This window comes from Rhinoderma darwinii, chromosome 5, assembly GCF_050947455.1.
Source record: "Rhinoderma darwinii isolate aRhiDar2 chromosome 5, aRhiDar2.hap1, whole genome shotgun sequence".
NCBI lineage: Eukaryota > Metazoa > Chordata > Amphibia > Anura > Rhinodermatidae > Rhinoderma > Rhinoderma darwinii.
In genome coordinates, this window is record NC_134691.1 from 225,776,246 (window position 1) to 225,791,760 (window position 15,515).

The 15,515-nt window shown below is 43.1% G+C and overlaps 1 protein-coding gene and 1 long non-coding RNA gene across 2 annotated transcripts in view; one reads left to right on the forward strand and one right to left on the reverse strand.

Annotated features, from left to right (window-relative positions):
• ITGA9 (integrin subunit alpha 9) overlaps nt 1–15,515 on the forward strand; it is a 492,766-nt gene that overhangs the window by 467,446 nt on the left and 9,805 nt on the right. The window contains exon 27 of the mRNA XM_075826987.1: nt 2,455–2,574. Within this exon, the coding sequence (XP_075683102.1) occupies nt 2,455–2,574 (120 nt within the window). The remainder of the gene's footprint in view (nt 1–2,454; nt 2,575–15,515) is intronic.
• Nucleotides 1–15,515, reverse strand: part of LOC142651830 (uncharacterized) — an 83,480-nt gene that overhangs the window by 19,888 nt on the left and 48,077 nt on the right. The window contains exons 2-4 of the long non-coding RNA XR_012847718.1: nt 2,937–3,127; nt 2,528–2,565; nt 264–358 (exon numbers count right to left, since the gene is read on the reverse strand). This is a non-coding gene — a long non-coding RNA (uncharacterized LOC142651830). The remainder of the gene's footprint in view (nt 1–263; nt 359–2,527; nt 2,566–2,936; nt 3,128–15,515) is intronic.

The window sequence follows — 15,515 nt, forward strand, 5'->3', positions numbered from 1 at the left end:
GTCGGCACAGAACATCGTAAGAGCCATTCAAATGAATGGGCAGATGTTTGCCGACGCGTTTGAGCCGCATTTTCGGACGTAATTCGAGGCTAAAACGCCCGAATTACGTCCGTTAATAAGGTGTGTGAACCCAGTCTTAGGCTTTATCTACACAAAAGATTTTCATCCTCAAAAACAAACCGCTTTAACCCAAAAGTCTGTTTTCATGTGTCATCTGTATTTATCGTCCGTTTTTCTCCACTGCAAGCACTTCCTGCTTTTACCTTTTTCTGCATTTCTTTTCTGCATTTCTGCAACTCGTCCATATGTTGCCTGTTGTTTTTTCTTTCACCCATTGACTTCAATGGGTGAGTCCGGTCTGCAAAAACAAACCAGAATAGGGCATGCTGTGAGTTCCTTGCAATGGACACAGTCTCCGTCAAAACATCACACATTCACACATCCGACAAAAACGGATGTGTGAATAGCCCCATTGACTCGTATGGGTCAGAAATATGTTCTGGCCTTAGGCTGGATTCACACACATTTTGGTGTGGTTTTAATGGTGTTTTTTTTCCACAGTGTATTTAGATGCGTTGTTTTTTTTTGGTGTGGCCAGATGTTACATTAAAGTTTATAGCAAAATATAATATGTCCTTCATACAACTGAATTTTTATGGTCACTGGTGTTTTTTTCAAAACGTAGCATGCTCTGGGTGTGGCATTTTTTCTGTCATTTTTCCCAAAGGCTTTGGCGTGATTTACATGAGCGTGTGCGTTTTGCGCACGCAATAAAACGTGCGTGCGCAAAAAGCACTTAACAGCTCCGTGTGTCATCAGTGTATGATGCGCGGCTGCAAGATTTTCTCGCAGCCGCCATCATTATGACACTCCGTTTGGATGTTTGTAAACAGAAAAGCACGTGGTCTGCACTGCCTCATAGCCTAATATAGGTGCGTACGACACGCATGAAAAGCACGTGCATTGCACGCGCGTATATTACGCTCGTGTAAATGATGCCTTCTCTATAGGGTTTCAAAAATGCTAGAAAAAAAGCATGTAAAAAAAAACAATAAATAAAGAAAGCCACTAAAAACGTTTACATTTTACAGTTTAAGATACCAGAAAAAATCTGTGTGAAAGTGGCCTTATAGGAATCTGTTCACAATGGACTCAAGAATTCCCTTTATAATTGCTAAAAAAAAAAAAGGGAACGACAGGTCTCCATTTGTTTACTCATTAGAATATCGTCATAGTCTATAGTATACAAAAACAACAGAAACCTGATGAAATGGAACCTGATGAAAAATATAGACAATGAGGATGACCGTTAAACATTTTACATTTTTGTATTTTTCTAGAGCCTTAGGGCAGATTCACACGAACGTTGCGTTTTTGCGCGTGCAAACAACGCGGCGTTTTGCGAGCGCAAAAACCATTTGACAGCTGCGTGTGTCATGCGTGTCTGATGCGCGGCTGCGTGATTTTCGCGCAGCCGGCATCATAGAGATGAGGCTTGTCGACGCCCGTCACTGTCCAAGGTGCTGAAAGAGCTAAATCTTTCAGCACCCTCGACAGTGAATGCCGAACACAACAGCGAAAAACCTGTAAAAAAAAAGATAAAGTTCCTACTTACCGAGAACTTCCCGGCCGTTGCCTTGGTGACGCGTCCTTGGTGACGCGTCCTTGGTGACGCGCCTCTCTTGACATCGGGCCCCACCTCCCTGGATGACACGGCAGTCCAAGTGACCGCTGCAGCCTGTGATTGGCTGCAGCCTGTGCTTGGCCTGTGATTGGCTGGAGCTGTCACTTGAACTGAAGTGTCATCCCGGGAGGTCGGACTGCAGGAAGGAGACAGGAGTAATCGGTAAGTTAGAACTTCGGTTTTTTTTACAGGTTCATGTATTTTGGGATCGCAAGTCACTGTCCATGGTGCTGAAACAGTTTAACTCTTTCAGCACCATGCACAGTGAATGTCTCCCGACGTCGCGGACCGGAAATTTTTTGGCCGGGTTCGGCCAAAACGAGTTTGGCCGAACCCGGTGAAGTTAGCTTCGGTTGTCGGGGTTCGCTCCTCGCAAAGACACTCCGTTTGGATGCTTGGAAACAGAAAAGCACGTGGTGCTTTTCTGTTTCCATTCATCCTTTTGACAGCTCGTGCGCTGTTCGCACGGAAGTGCTTCCGTGCGACCTGCCTGGTTTTCACGCACCCATTGACTTCAATGGGTGCGTGATGCGTGAAATACGCAGAGTTATTGAACCTGTCGCGTATTTTGCGCAGCGAACAAACGCTGCGCAAAATACACGGACTGTGTGTACTGCCCCATAGACTTCTATAGGGCATTGCGTGCCGCGCGAAAACCACGCGCCCTACACGCTGCCAAATCACGCTCGTGTGAATCCCCCCTTACATGTATGTTCAGTCTGTTTACAGCACATTATCACTAAATAAATCCCATTCCTTTTTCTTTACAGGTGGTCTTTGAGGCCTTGCATAATCAAGAACCTCGTGGTTATGTGGTGGGTTGGATCATTGCCATCAGCTTACTAGTTGGAATTCTCATATTTCTGCTGCTGGCTGTACTGCTGTGGAAGGTAAGATACGAAGAAAGGTTAGAGAAGTGAAATCATAATAAAATTATGAGCACCTGTCCTAGAATGATAATTCTATATAAAAAAAAATAAAAAAATTTGTCATTAACCCCTTAATCACCGAGCCTACATTGGCGTTAAGGACCGCTGGTATTTTGCGTCAACGCACTCAGAGAGTCATAACTTTGTATTTTTCCATTGACATAGGGCTTGTTTTATGCACGACGAGTTGTATTTTTCAATTGCACCATTTTGGGGTACATACAGTTGTGTTAACTATTCTTAAATTATACAATTTATCATGTTACCCATTCAATACACGCTCATGCCATTCAGTAACAAAAATATATATGTTAAATGTATACCTTTTTTGTAATATGGGAGTTTATGGGTGAAGAAGGGCAGACGGATGGCATCGGTCAGAAGCATTCGTCACAGGCATCCGGTAAAAAATTTATACGTTAAACGTATACGTTTCTTCAACATGGGAGTCTATGGAGGACAGGCAGCTTTCAGATGGCACTCGTCGAAGGCATCTGTCAGAGGTATTCATTAACTTTGGATGGATGGGAAAAAAACAGCAATTCTGTTATTTTTTGCGTTTTCAATTAACACCATTCACCGTGCGTGTTACTTTTATTCTTTGGGTAAGTACAATTATGGAGATACAAAATATACCGTAGACATACAGTAGTTTTTTATGTATTACTAAAAATAAGGTTAGCATATTTCATGGGAAAAAAAATTTTGTCACCGAATTCCAAGAACCATAACTTTTTTATTTTAACTTCTTTTATTATTGCTTTTGGGAGGGTTATGGAATAAAAAAAAGGTAGTCAGTGTGTCTTTAACCACAGGCCTGCCTCAATTAACGGGCTGTTTTAGTTCATTTCCAGGTAATCTGAGAAGACGGAGCACTAAATATATATTAACATGCATCCCCTGCTTTGAAATTGAGCATCTGTCTAGATGGAGCTGAGCTTGCGCTATACGCGGCGGGTACCTGGTGTCCAGCTGTTTCAAACAGCTCACAGCCGCCTGCAATGGCCATCCCGGCCGTTTAACCCCTCAGATGACGTAGTTAACAGCGACTGCGGTATCTGAGCGGTTGGACAGAGGGGTCTTCTGATGCCCCCCAGCGATAAAACCGTGTGATGCCAATCGGCTGTAACATGGCAGCCGGAGTTCTATAGAAGACCTCCATGTCTGCCATCAGTGCCCTATTATTAAGCCCTGACAGTATTGCAGTGTATTATATAAGTGATCTAACAATCGTAATGTAAAGTCCCCTGGGGGGACTTTAAAAAAACAAGTTTTGATAAAATTTTTAAAAATGAAAATAACTGAAAGTTTATTTTAAAAAAAGGATAATTGGTATTACCGTCGCCGCCGAAGTCTGAAAGTCGTGAAAGTTAAACAGAACACTATTTAATCCACTGGGTGAACACCGTAGGAAATAAAAAAATCACAATGCAAGCATTTCCGGTTTTTGGTCACTTCGCTTCCCCCAAAAAATGAAATAAAAATTTATCATATAGTCGTATGTAGCCCAAAATTGTACCAATAAAACGACAGCTTGCCCCACAAAAACAAGCCCTTATACTGCTCCATCAATGAAAAAATAAAAAAGTTATGGGGCCCGGTATGTGGCAACACCCAAAATTTTTTTAGCAAATTGATTTTTTTTTTCTAAAAGTAGTACATCATGAAAAAAAAAATATATACATTTGGTATCGCCGTAATTGTATCGACCCGCAGAATAAAGTTTACATGTCATTTTACTGCAGTTTTTTCCCCATTCCACCCCACATAGAATTTTTTTCTAGTTTCACAGAACATTATATGGTACATTAAAAGTTACAACTATGGCTATATCGACAGTAAAATAAAAAAGTTATTGCTCTTGGAATGCAATGATACAAAAATTAAAGCGATAAAACTAAAATTGGCGGTTTAAGGGATTAAACATTTTATTTTACTTTTATTAACATTCTTTTTTTAGTCACACTAGGGGACTTGACTATGCAATTGCTTGATTGCTCATATAATATACTGCAATACTTCCATAATGCTGTGTATTATGCCTGTCTGCGTAACATTCACAGGCATCCTATTAGGCCCCGACTCTGGCATGCCATATAAATGTACAAAGATGGAAGACCTGGGAGCCATCATTATCTATTGTAGCAGAGTGTCAGCTGTAATATACCCCAGATTTCCTAGTAAGAAGCTATTAATGCGAAACCCAGGGTCGGGTCCATGTGCCTCTTCAATTGTTATGAAAAAGAGCTGTTTTTATTCATGTTGTTGAGCATAATTAAAACCCCCTTGTTTTAACTGTTCATCTGAAGTTGCGGAGTAAGGCCTCATTCTCTTCAGCGTCGGGTTCCGTTTGAAGTTTCCGTTCATCCATTCCCTCAGAGGAACAGATGGACGGAAAGCCAAACAGAAACCATAGCTTCCGTTTGCATTACTATTGATTACCATTTGTTTCCATTCCTTAGGGTTTCCGTTTTCTTTGCAGAAACAATAGCGTAGTTGACTACAAAAGATTTGACTTTCTGGCACACGAATGGCCAGAAATACGCCCAATTCATTAAGTTCTTGCATTCATTTCAATGGCGGCAGGTGAAAAACACTGCAAAAAAAAAATGGAAAAAAATATGTGCAGGCAGAAAAAATCTGCCTCAGAACAGGCCCTTATTAAGACTGGCGTTTCATACAAAATCTTAACATAAAGATCTCTGGAGTAAGATGCATCTATTATATTAAGAGACACAAAAAACGCAGCGAAAGGCTATTAGAAACGAGTGCCGCCGGTTTTCTTCTGCCTCTCATTGATTCAATGGGAGGTCAGAGGTGGAAACTGCGGCAAGTAAAAACGCCTCTGCCTCCCATTGAAATGAATAAGGGCGATTTCGGATAATTTCCGCATCAAAATCAGCTCCAAAAAACTATGTATGAACTGACTCTAAATCTCCATCTTTGTTATAATGTGCCCTCACTGGGAAAACCATGCTACATCTGTGAAATCCTTATATTTTCAAGAGCTTTGCTTTCGATTCTTTGATTTGAAGTCAAATACAAGAGTAGAACATTTTTAGAGATGTTGGACACACCACAAATACTTTTAAGTTAACATCTGTGGTAGGAAGTGCGTAAATACATTTGGAATATCTATATTCAGGTATTAGGTGTTAGAAGCTAACAAGCGATTGTATGGAAATGTGCAAACTTCTTAGCAGGGAAATGGGACACTTTAAAATGACCCTGTGGGGAACCAAGATCTTATAGCATCTAAGGCTAAAAGATACAATGTGCTTTTCATCAAGGAACTTTTCCAAGCTGATCTGAAACCCCATAATAGAGTTGCTTCTGCTATGTCTTCTGGCATTACCTTGAATTCCGTTGGCTGATGTGTCTGTGAGAAAAGGACATTCCAAGATGCATTCCTAGATTTTGCCTTTGTAGATTTCCTTTTGCTTATTTTATAGTGACATTCATTTCCCCATTTTGGTTCGTGGAAGTAATATTGAATAATGCCCCGCCACATTGTATTAATGAGGGAGCCAAGTCTTTTTATGACTGCTCCATGAACAGTCTCAGGTGAAGGAAACTGGGTTCATGGTAAGAGTTAATTTAATCTCTTTATCTAAGAAAGATTGGCTGAACCTTAACCCAGGGGCGTAACTAGGAAAGACTGGGCCCCATAGCAAACTTTTGACTGGGCCCCCCCCTCGGTGTCACACAACCCCCCCTTGTAGACAGTGCCTTTTTTACAGCCCCCCCTGTAGATAACGCCATACAGCCCCCCTGTAGAGAATGCCATACAGCCCCCCCTGTAGAGAACGCCATACAGCCCCCCTGTAGGTAACGCCATACAGCCCCCCTTGTAGGTAACGCCATACAGCCCCCGCTGTAGGTAACGCCATACAGCCCCCCCTGTAGGTAACGCCATACAGGCCCCCCTGTAGGTAACACCATACAGCCCCCCTTGTAGGTAACGCCATACAGCCCCCTGTAGGTAACGCCATACAGCCCCCCCTGTATGTAACGCCATACAGGCCCCTCTGTAGGTAACGCCATACAGGCCCCTCTGTAGGTAACGCCATATAGCCCCCCTGTAGATAACGCCATACAGACCCCCCTGTAGAGAACGCCATACGGCCCCCCCTGTAGAGAACGCCATCCGGCCCCCCATGTAGATAACGCCATACAGCCCCCCCTTGTAGGTAACGCCATACAGCTCCCCCTTGTAGGTAACGCCATACAGCCCCCCCTTGTAGGTAACGAATACAGCCCCCCCCTTGTAGGTAACGCCATACAGCCCCCCTTGTAGATAACACCATACGGCCCCCCTGTAGAGAACGCCATACAGCCCCCTGTAGAGAACGCCATACAGCCCCCCTGTAGAGAACGCCATACGGCCCCCCCTGTAGAGAATGCCATATGGCCCCCCCTGTAGAGAACGCCATCCGCCCCCCCTGTATATAACGCCATACAGCCCCCCCTTGTAGGTAACGCCATACAGCTCCCCCTTGTAGGTAACGCCATACAGCCCTCCCTTGTAGGTAACGCCATACAGCCCCCCCTTGTAGGTAACGCCATACGGCCTCCCTTGTAGGTAACGCCATACGGCCCCCCTGTAGAGAACGCCATATGGCCCCCCTGTAGAGAACGCCATACAGCCCCCTGTAGAGAACGCCATACAGCCCCCCCTGTAGAGAACGCCATACGGCCCCCCCTGTAGAGAATGCCATACGGCCCCCCCTGTAGAGAACGTCATACGGCCCCCCCTGTAGAGAACACCATACAGCCCCCCTGTAGGTAATGCCATACAGCCCCCCTGTAGGTAACGCCATACAGCCCCCCCTGTAGGTGATGGAGAACTTCAGGGGACTTTCGGTCCCCCGTTCTCCCTATCAATGCCAGCGATCACACATGTATCCCCTGTCCTGTGGAGAGGGGATACATATCTTTTGTAGGAACAACCCCTTTAATGGCAGAGCGGGGAGATACCTCCCTGCTCTGCCGTAGTGTTCAGTGGTGTTGCGCTGTAGTAGCCACAGCGGCAGCTGGCGGAGCCTCCAGCCATGGTGGGGGCCAGTGCTGGCGGGCGACACGGGCACCCTCATGGGGCCCCGTAGCAGCCGCTACGGCTGCTACAGCGGTAGTTACGCCACTGAATGGGAGGTCAGAGGTGTAAACGCCGAAGATTGGGCATGTCTCTTCTTTTTCTTTTTCAGTTTTACTGCTCGCGGGAAAAAGACGCCGACGCTTGAAATCAATAGGAGGCATTTTCGGGCCATTTTTGACGAGTTTTGCGACATGGTTTCCGCGTCAAAAAACTCGTCAAAATACTCTGCGCGAACATACGTCTGCGCGAACAGACGTTTCTGTCTCCGACTTCCCATTAACAACAATGGCAGGCAGAAAATGCGTTTTTTGCTGCGTTTCTTGTGCCCACGGCCCGATGGCCGAAAAACGTCACAGAAAAACGCGGGAAGTGTTGAAAATATGCCTCAAAATTCCGGAATGAATAAAAACTTTTCCCTTCTCCCATGAACTTTTTAACTTCATCTAACTGTCCTCTGGAGTCTGCACGTCCTCCACCCGTCCTGTGACAGTCCTCTGCCCGTCCTATGGGATACTAGTACTCCGGCAGTCCTGACTGTACTGTCCTCCGTCCGAAGTCTCGCGTCGTTCGTTCCCTTTAGCTCCGCCCCCTGTCTCCCCTGCCTGAGCGCTCCTCCTACCACCTATCGCCGTCCTATTCAACTGTGGCAAACTATCAGTGCACAGTGTGCAGTGCATCGGCTTTCACCGGGCCCCCGGACCCCCCCCCGGCTATCACCAGGCCCCCCTCCGGATGCCTAGTGTAACGTTAGTGATGCTACTACTAGGCATGAGGGGGCCTGTCAGGGCGACACGGGCCCTGTAGCAGCTGCTACGGCTGCTACTGTGGTAGTTACGCCACTGCTTTAACCCCTTCCCTCTTTGGCCACTTTTGACCTTCCTGACGGAGCCTCATTTTTCAAATCTGACATGTTTCACTTTATGTGGTAATAACTTTGGAATGCTTTTACCTATCCAAGTGATTCTGAGATTGTTTTCTCGTGACACATTGGACTTTATGTTACTGGCAAAATTTGCTTCAGTATTTGATTGTGAAAAACACCAAAATTTTGCGAAAAATTGCAATACCACACAATTTTTTTGCCAATTAACATGCCCCATATGTCTACTTTAGATTGGCATCGTTTTCTAAACATCATTTTATTTTTCCAGGACGTTACAAGGCTTAGAACTTTAGCAGCAATTTCTCACATTTTCTAGAAAATGTCAAAAGGCTATTTTTACAGGGGGCAGTTCAGTTGTGAAGTGGCTTTGAGGGCCTTATATATTAGAAACCCCCAATGTCACCCCATTTTAAAAACTTCACCCCTCAAAGTATTCAAAACAGCATTTAGAAAGTTTATTAATCTTGTAAACGTTTCACAGGAATGAAAGCAAACTAGAGGTGAAATATACAAATTTATTTTTTTTTTGCAGAAATTCATATTTGATAAAAAAAATTGTAACTCAATATTTATTGCCCTGGTTGTGTAGTTTTAGGAAATATTCCACATGTGGCCCAAGCGTGCTAATGGACTGAAGCACGGGGCTCAGAAGTAAAGGAGCACCTAGTGCATTTTGAGGCCTTCTTTTTATTAGAATATATTTTAGGCACCACGTCAGGTTTGAAGGGCTCTTGTAGTGCCAAAACAGTGGAAATTTGCCAAAAGTGACCCCATTTAGGAAACTACACCCCTCAAGGAAATTATCCAGGTGTATAGTGAGCATTTTGACCCCACAGGTTTATTGCAGAAATTATTGGAAGTAGAAAATGAAAATCTACATTTTTTTCAAAGAAAATGTTGGTTTAGCTAATTTTTTTTCATTTCCACGAGGACTAAAGGGGAAAAAGTACATTTGTAAAGCAATTTCTCCCGAGTAAACAATACCCCACATGTGGTCATAAATGGCTGTTTGGACTCACAGAAGGGTTTAGTAGGGAAAGAGCGCCATTTGGCTTTTGGAGCTCAAATTTAGCAGGAATGGTTTCCGGAGGCCATGTCACATTTGCATAGCGCCTGAGGAAACAAAACGGCGTAAACCCTGCCACAAGTGACCCCATTTTGGAAACTACACCCATTGAGGAAATGATTTAGAGGTATAGTGAGCATTTGGACCTCACAGGTTTTTTGCAGAAATTATTGGAAGTAGGCCATGAAAATGAAAATCGAAATTTTTTCGAAGTAGAAAATGAAAACCAACATTTTTTTCAAAGAAAATGTTTGTTTAGCTAATTTTTTCTCATTTCGCAAGGACTAAAGGGGAAAAAGTACATTTGTAAAGCAATTTCTCCCGAGTAAAACAATACCCCACATGTGGTCATAAATGGCTGTTTGGACACACAGCAGGGCTTAGAAGGGTAAGAGTGCCATTTTGCTTTTGGAGCTGAAATTTAGCAGGAATGGTTTGCGGAGGCCATGTCACATTTGCAAAGCCCCTGAGGGACCAAAACAGTGAAAACACCCAAAAAGTGATGCCATTTAGGAAACTACACCCCTTGAGGAATTCATCTAGTGGTGTAGTGAGCATTTTGACCCCACATGTGTTTCATAGAATTGGGCAGTGAAAATAAAAACAATCCATTTTCATCAATAAGCTTTAGCTAAATTTTTCATTTTCTCAACAAATAAAGGAAGAAAAGAAACCCAAGGCCGAACACGAACGTGCTTTTGTGGCCGCAATTCCCCCGAAAACCACGGGAGAATTGCGGCCCCATTCATTTCTATGGGGCCATGCACACGACCGTAGTTTTTATGGTCTGTTCATGGCCCGGGAGCCCGCACCGCAGAAAGAACGGACATATCTTATTACGGCTGTCTTCGAGCGTGCACATGGCTACGGTCGTGTGCATGAGGCCTAAAGCAATTTCTCCCGAGTATGGCAATACCCCATATGTGGTCATAAACTACTGTTTGGGCACACAGTAGGGCTCAGAAGGGAAGGAGCGGCATGTGGCTTTTGGAGTGCAGATTTTGCTGGATTGGTTTCTGGGCGCTATGTCGCATTTGCAAAGCCCCTGTGGGAACAAAACAGTGGAAACCCCCCAGAAGTGACCCCATTTTGGAAACTACACCCCTAAAGTTATTCACCTAGGGATGTAGTGAGCATGTTAACCCCGCGGGTGTTTTGCAGAAATTAGTGTGCACTCGATGTTGCAGAGTGAAAATTGTATTTTTTCCATAGATATGCCAATATGTGGTGCCCAGCTTGTGCCACCATAACAAGACAGCTCTCTAATTAGTATGCTGTGTTTCCAGGTTTTAGAATCACCCTACATGTGGCCCTAATCTTTTGCCTGGACATTCGACCAGGCTCAGGAGTGAAAGAGTACCATACGAAATTGAGGCTTAATTTGGAGATTTACAAAGTATTAGTTCACAATTGCAGAGGCTCTGATGTGAAGTAATAAAAGGAACCCCTGAAAAGTGACCTCATTTCGTAAACTTCACCCCTCAAGGCATTTATTAAGGGGTGTAGTGAGCATTTTCACCCCACAGGTCTTTTCCATAAATGATTGCGCTGCGGATGGTGCAAAGTAAAAATTTCCATTTTTCCCTAGATATGCCATTTCAGTGGCAAATATGTCGTGCCCAGCTTGTGCCACTGGAGACACACACCCCAAAAATTTGCTAAAAGGGTTCTCCCGGTTATGGCGATGCCATATATGTGAAAGTAAAGAGCTGTTTGGGCACGCTGTAGGGTTCAAAGGGGAGGGAGCGTCATTTGGCTTTTGGAGCATGGATTTTGCTTGGTAGTAGTTTGGTTTGAAGTTTTACTGGTATTTCAATTTATAATGTGGGGGCATATGTGAGCTGGGCAAAGAACATCAGGGGCATAGTAAGGTGGTATAATAATGGGGTAAAAAAACCAATAAAATAATCCATAGATGTGTGTTACGCTGTGAAGAAATCCTTTATGTACAGGCCAGTGTCGCACTGATAAATGCCCTTATACCTCTTTTGGTCCACACTCCGCACATTTGCAGTTTGGGGAATTTTGCTGGGAAGCGTTGTCCTGGTATAATACGGGTACTGTCGCTTCCAGCGGATGTTTGGGCCCTCCCCTTCCGAGTTTCCTAATTTTAGGGCCTTGATAATTTGCCTCTTGATACAGAAGAAATGTTCCCCTCGGGCCTGCACAGTTGCATATTTTTTCTTTCCTGTCTTATTGGAGCCTTAGCTAATTTTATTTTTTCATAGACGTAGTTGTATGAGGGCTGTTTTTTTGCGGGACGAGCTGTAGTTTTTATTCGTACCATTTTGGGGTAAATGGACCTTTTTGATCACTTCTTATTCTATTTTTTTGGGAGGCCAGGTGATCAAAAAAACTGCAATTTTGTCATAGTTCTTTACAGCGGTCACCATGCTTTTTAAATTACATGTTAACTTTATTCTGTGGGTTAGTACAATTCCGGCGATACCAAATTTGTAGCACTTTTTTATGTTTTACAACTTTTTACACAATAATATTACTTTTGTAAAAAGAATGTATTTTTTCTGTCACCAAGTTGTAAGAACCATAACGTTTTAATTTTTTCGTTGACAGAGCTGTATGAGGGCTTGTTTTTTGTGAGACGAGCTATAGTTTTTATAGGTACCATTTTTGGATACATTTGCTCACTTTTTTTCCAATATTTGTAGGGCAAAGTGACCAACAAACAGAAATTCTGGTATAGTTTTTCAAGTGTTTTTTTACGCCGTTCACAGAGTGGAATAAATAACATAATATTTTTAGAGTTCAGGCCGTTACGGTCACGGCAATACCAAATACGTATGTTTTTTTTATAATTTTTTCAATAATAAAGGACTTGATAAGGGAAAAGGCCGATTGTATTTTATTTTATTACTTGAAACTTTTATATGTTTTTTCACTTTTTTTTTCACTATTTTTACACTTTTTTTTAAGTTCCACTAGGGGACTTGAAGGTCCAACTGTCTGATTTTTTTTCTCTAATACATTGCACTACCTATGTAGTGCAATGTATTAGATCTGTCAGTCATTCACCAACAGCAAGCCGATTAGGCCTCACCTCCCATCGGGGCCTAATCAGCTTCCGTAATGGCAGAGCAGGAGGCCATTGTTAGGCTTCCTGTTGTCACAGCAGCAGTGGGCAGCCCTGATTGCATGGCAGGGCTGCCAATCTGGTAGCAACCTCTAAGATGCAGCGATCGCTTTAGATCGCTGCATCTAAGGGGTTAATGGCAGGGATCGGATCTGGCTCCGATTCCTGCCGTTACAGGTGGATGTCAGCTGTAACATACAGCTGACATCCACCGCTGATGACGCCGGTTCAGCTCCTGAGCCGGCACCATCTTGCCGTTGGCTACAGAAGCCATTGCAGCTACCGGAACCCCGGCAATTATATCATGCATTGTAATAGTACCATACAATGTGCCCCTGATTATAATAGTACCAAACACTGTGCCCATGAATAAAATTGTGTCAAACACTTTAAAGTAAAGCACCACACCCACACAGTGCCCCCTGTAAATAGTGCCACTCTCAATGCCCCCTATAGATCGTGCCCCTCATATAGCCCCCTGTAGATAGTGCTCCCCATAGAGCCTCCTGTAGATAGTGCCTCCATAGAGCCCCATGTAAATAGTGCCCCCCATAGAGCCCCCTGTTAGTGCTCTGTATAGAGTCCCCTGTAGATAGTGCAGCACTAGACTAATCAATTGTATCCGTGTCCCAATGAGGCGAATACAATTGAGTGCAGGGGTCCGGTTCTCCAAACCGGCTGTAATTTTAACAACCTGTTCGGGAGAACCGGGGTGAACTGGCCGGATCCCACCCCTGGTTTTGCAAATGGAAAATGCCCATTGAAGCCTATGGAGTGTACAAAATACTGATGTATCCAGATATTATCTGTGTGTCATCAATATTGCATCAGTATGTCATCAGTCTTGCATCAGTATATCAAAGGGGCCATCAATCCCCGCACTGGGAGTCTGACAACCGGTATTACAGAATTATAATTCGTATGCGATACAGATGACATATGACTCATAATATGGCCATATTGGGGATTTGTGTTACGCAAATAAATCAGATAATTATAATTATTTGTAATTCTACGTCTCACATTTGCAGATGTATATTTTTTTCCTGTTTGTATAGGAACACTCTGCATGATATATTTATTTAATTTCTACACCTAATTAGTTTTTAGTCTAACCATAATTCTAGAATATTATACTTTATGGCTAGATTGGACACAATAATCTTACTTTGTTTTCCGTTAGCAAATAACTTATCACATCTGTCTGTTTGCTAATGTATAAATGTGCATTATAGACCACCACCCAGATTGTTTTTTTTCTACCTTCATTTATTTCCATTACTTTAAAAATAAGAAATTGTTACATTTTAGATACTGAGATATTGTGATAATGCTGAAACATAATGCTAAAACAAGGCAAGACCTTATCACCTTACTGTAGCATAGTGAAAGCTTTATATTACATCATTGAGCTATTTTATGAAATCATTTGATATTATCCTAGCTTATCAGTATCCTAGTGCTGTACCGAGACACCACATGGCATCACACAGAGCTGCAGGAACGCTGCATGCCTCCGTACAGGCTTCGTGTACATGGCTCTGCCGTGTTTCTAAGGCCTAAAGCTCCTTAAGCCTCCTCCCAAAGTGCAGATAAAGGGGCTAGAAAATCAAAATACAGGAATAAGGATGGTCTTGTTTGTCATGGGTAGGGAACAAAGCTCGTTTCTGACCCGGGGAGGGTCTATTTAATGGTAGTATGTATGAGACCTAAGACTTCTGGTAGTTGTATTACATTTGTATTCCCTTAATTAAGAAAAATGAATATAGTTACTAGCATTCCAATGAATAATTAAATATTTTGTGAATTATTGTACACAAGAAGGTAAATTTAATATGTATGTAAAAATATTTTTGGGAATGGGACTATTATTTTATTTAGCTGTAAGTTTGCTTTCTAAATGTGATTTTGGGAAAACCGGCCCCTCTTTTGCCATAGATCTTATGCCAGCATGCTCCACATGAGAACACATTACTCAGAAAACCTGGCTGATGTCTTAATCGGCTATGTGCGTAGTCAATAGAAGCGTTCCAGGGCTGTTTTTGGAGAAAACCTAAAAGGGAGTGAGGAAAATTGGTTTCATACCAAGTTCTGTAATAAACTACCCAATTTCTTACTTTAGTTTCTACACATCCCTTTATATAATTTTTTCTCTGGCAAAATTGCACCCCCACACAGAATATAATTTTTTTTTAATCAGTGTAAAACTCCTTGTTATAGTTCTTTGATACAGTTAGATTGATTTCCAAGAGCGTAATATGGGTTCCAATGTTGCTGGGAGCTCGTGTTAACTGACCATAGAATCTGAAGTAGATGGAGGGGTTGATTGTAGCAATATATGGTATGTGCAGGCCCGACTCTATCTTTTCTGCTGCCTGGGGCGAAAATTGAAATGGCGCCCGCAGATTTTGATTGACATACCCTGGCTGTTCTACATCACTAGCAGCCTCCTCCAACGCTTGCAGATGCACCATTGCCTTGTACTGGCAAGATCGGTGCAGCCGGGGCAGCGTACACCTCGCTGCACGGTGCGTGCCCAAGTAGTACAAGGCAATCGCGCATCCGAGAATGTTGGAGGAGACTGGTAGTGATGTATAACAGCCAGGGGGATGTCAACGAAGCATGGAAATGTGGGTTTGGAAGCAGGACTATGTGACTTTTCAGGATGGCAGCACCGCCCCATGACCCTAATGAGTAATTAGCATATAGTGTGCGCCGTTTTAAAAGTTGATTTTATAGATTTTGTTGCATCTGAAAAAAACATACA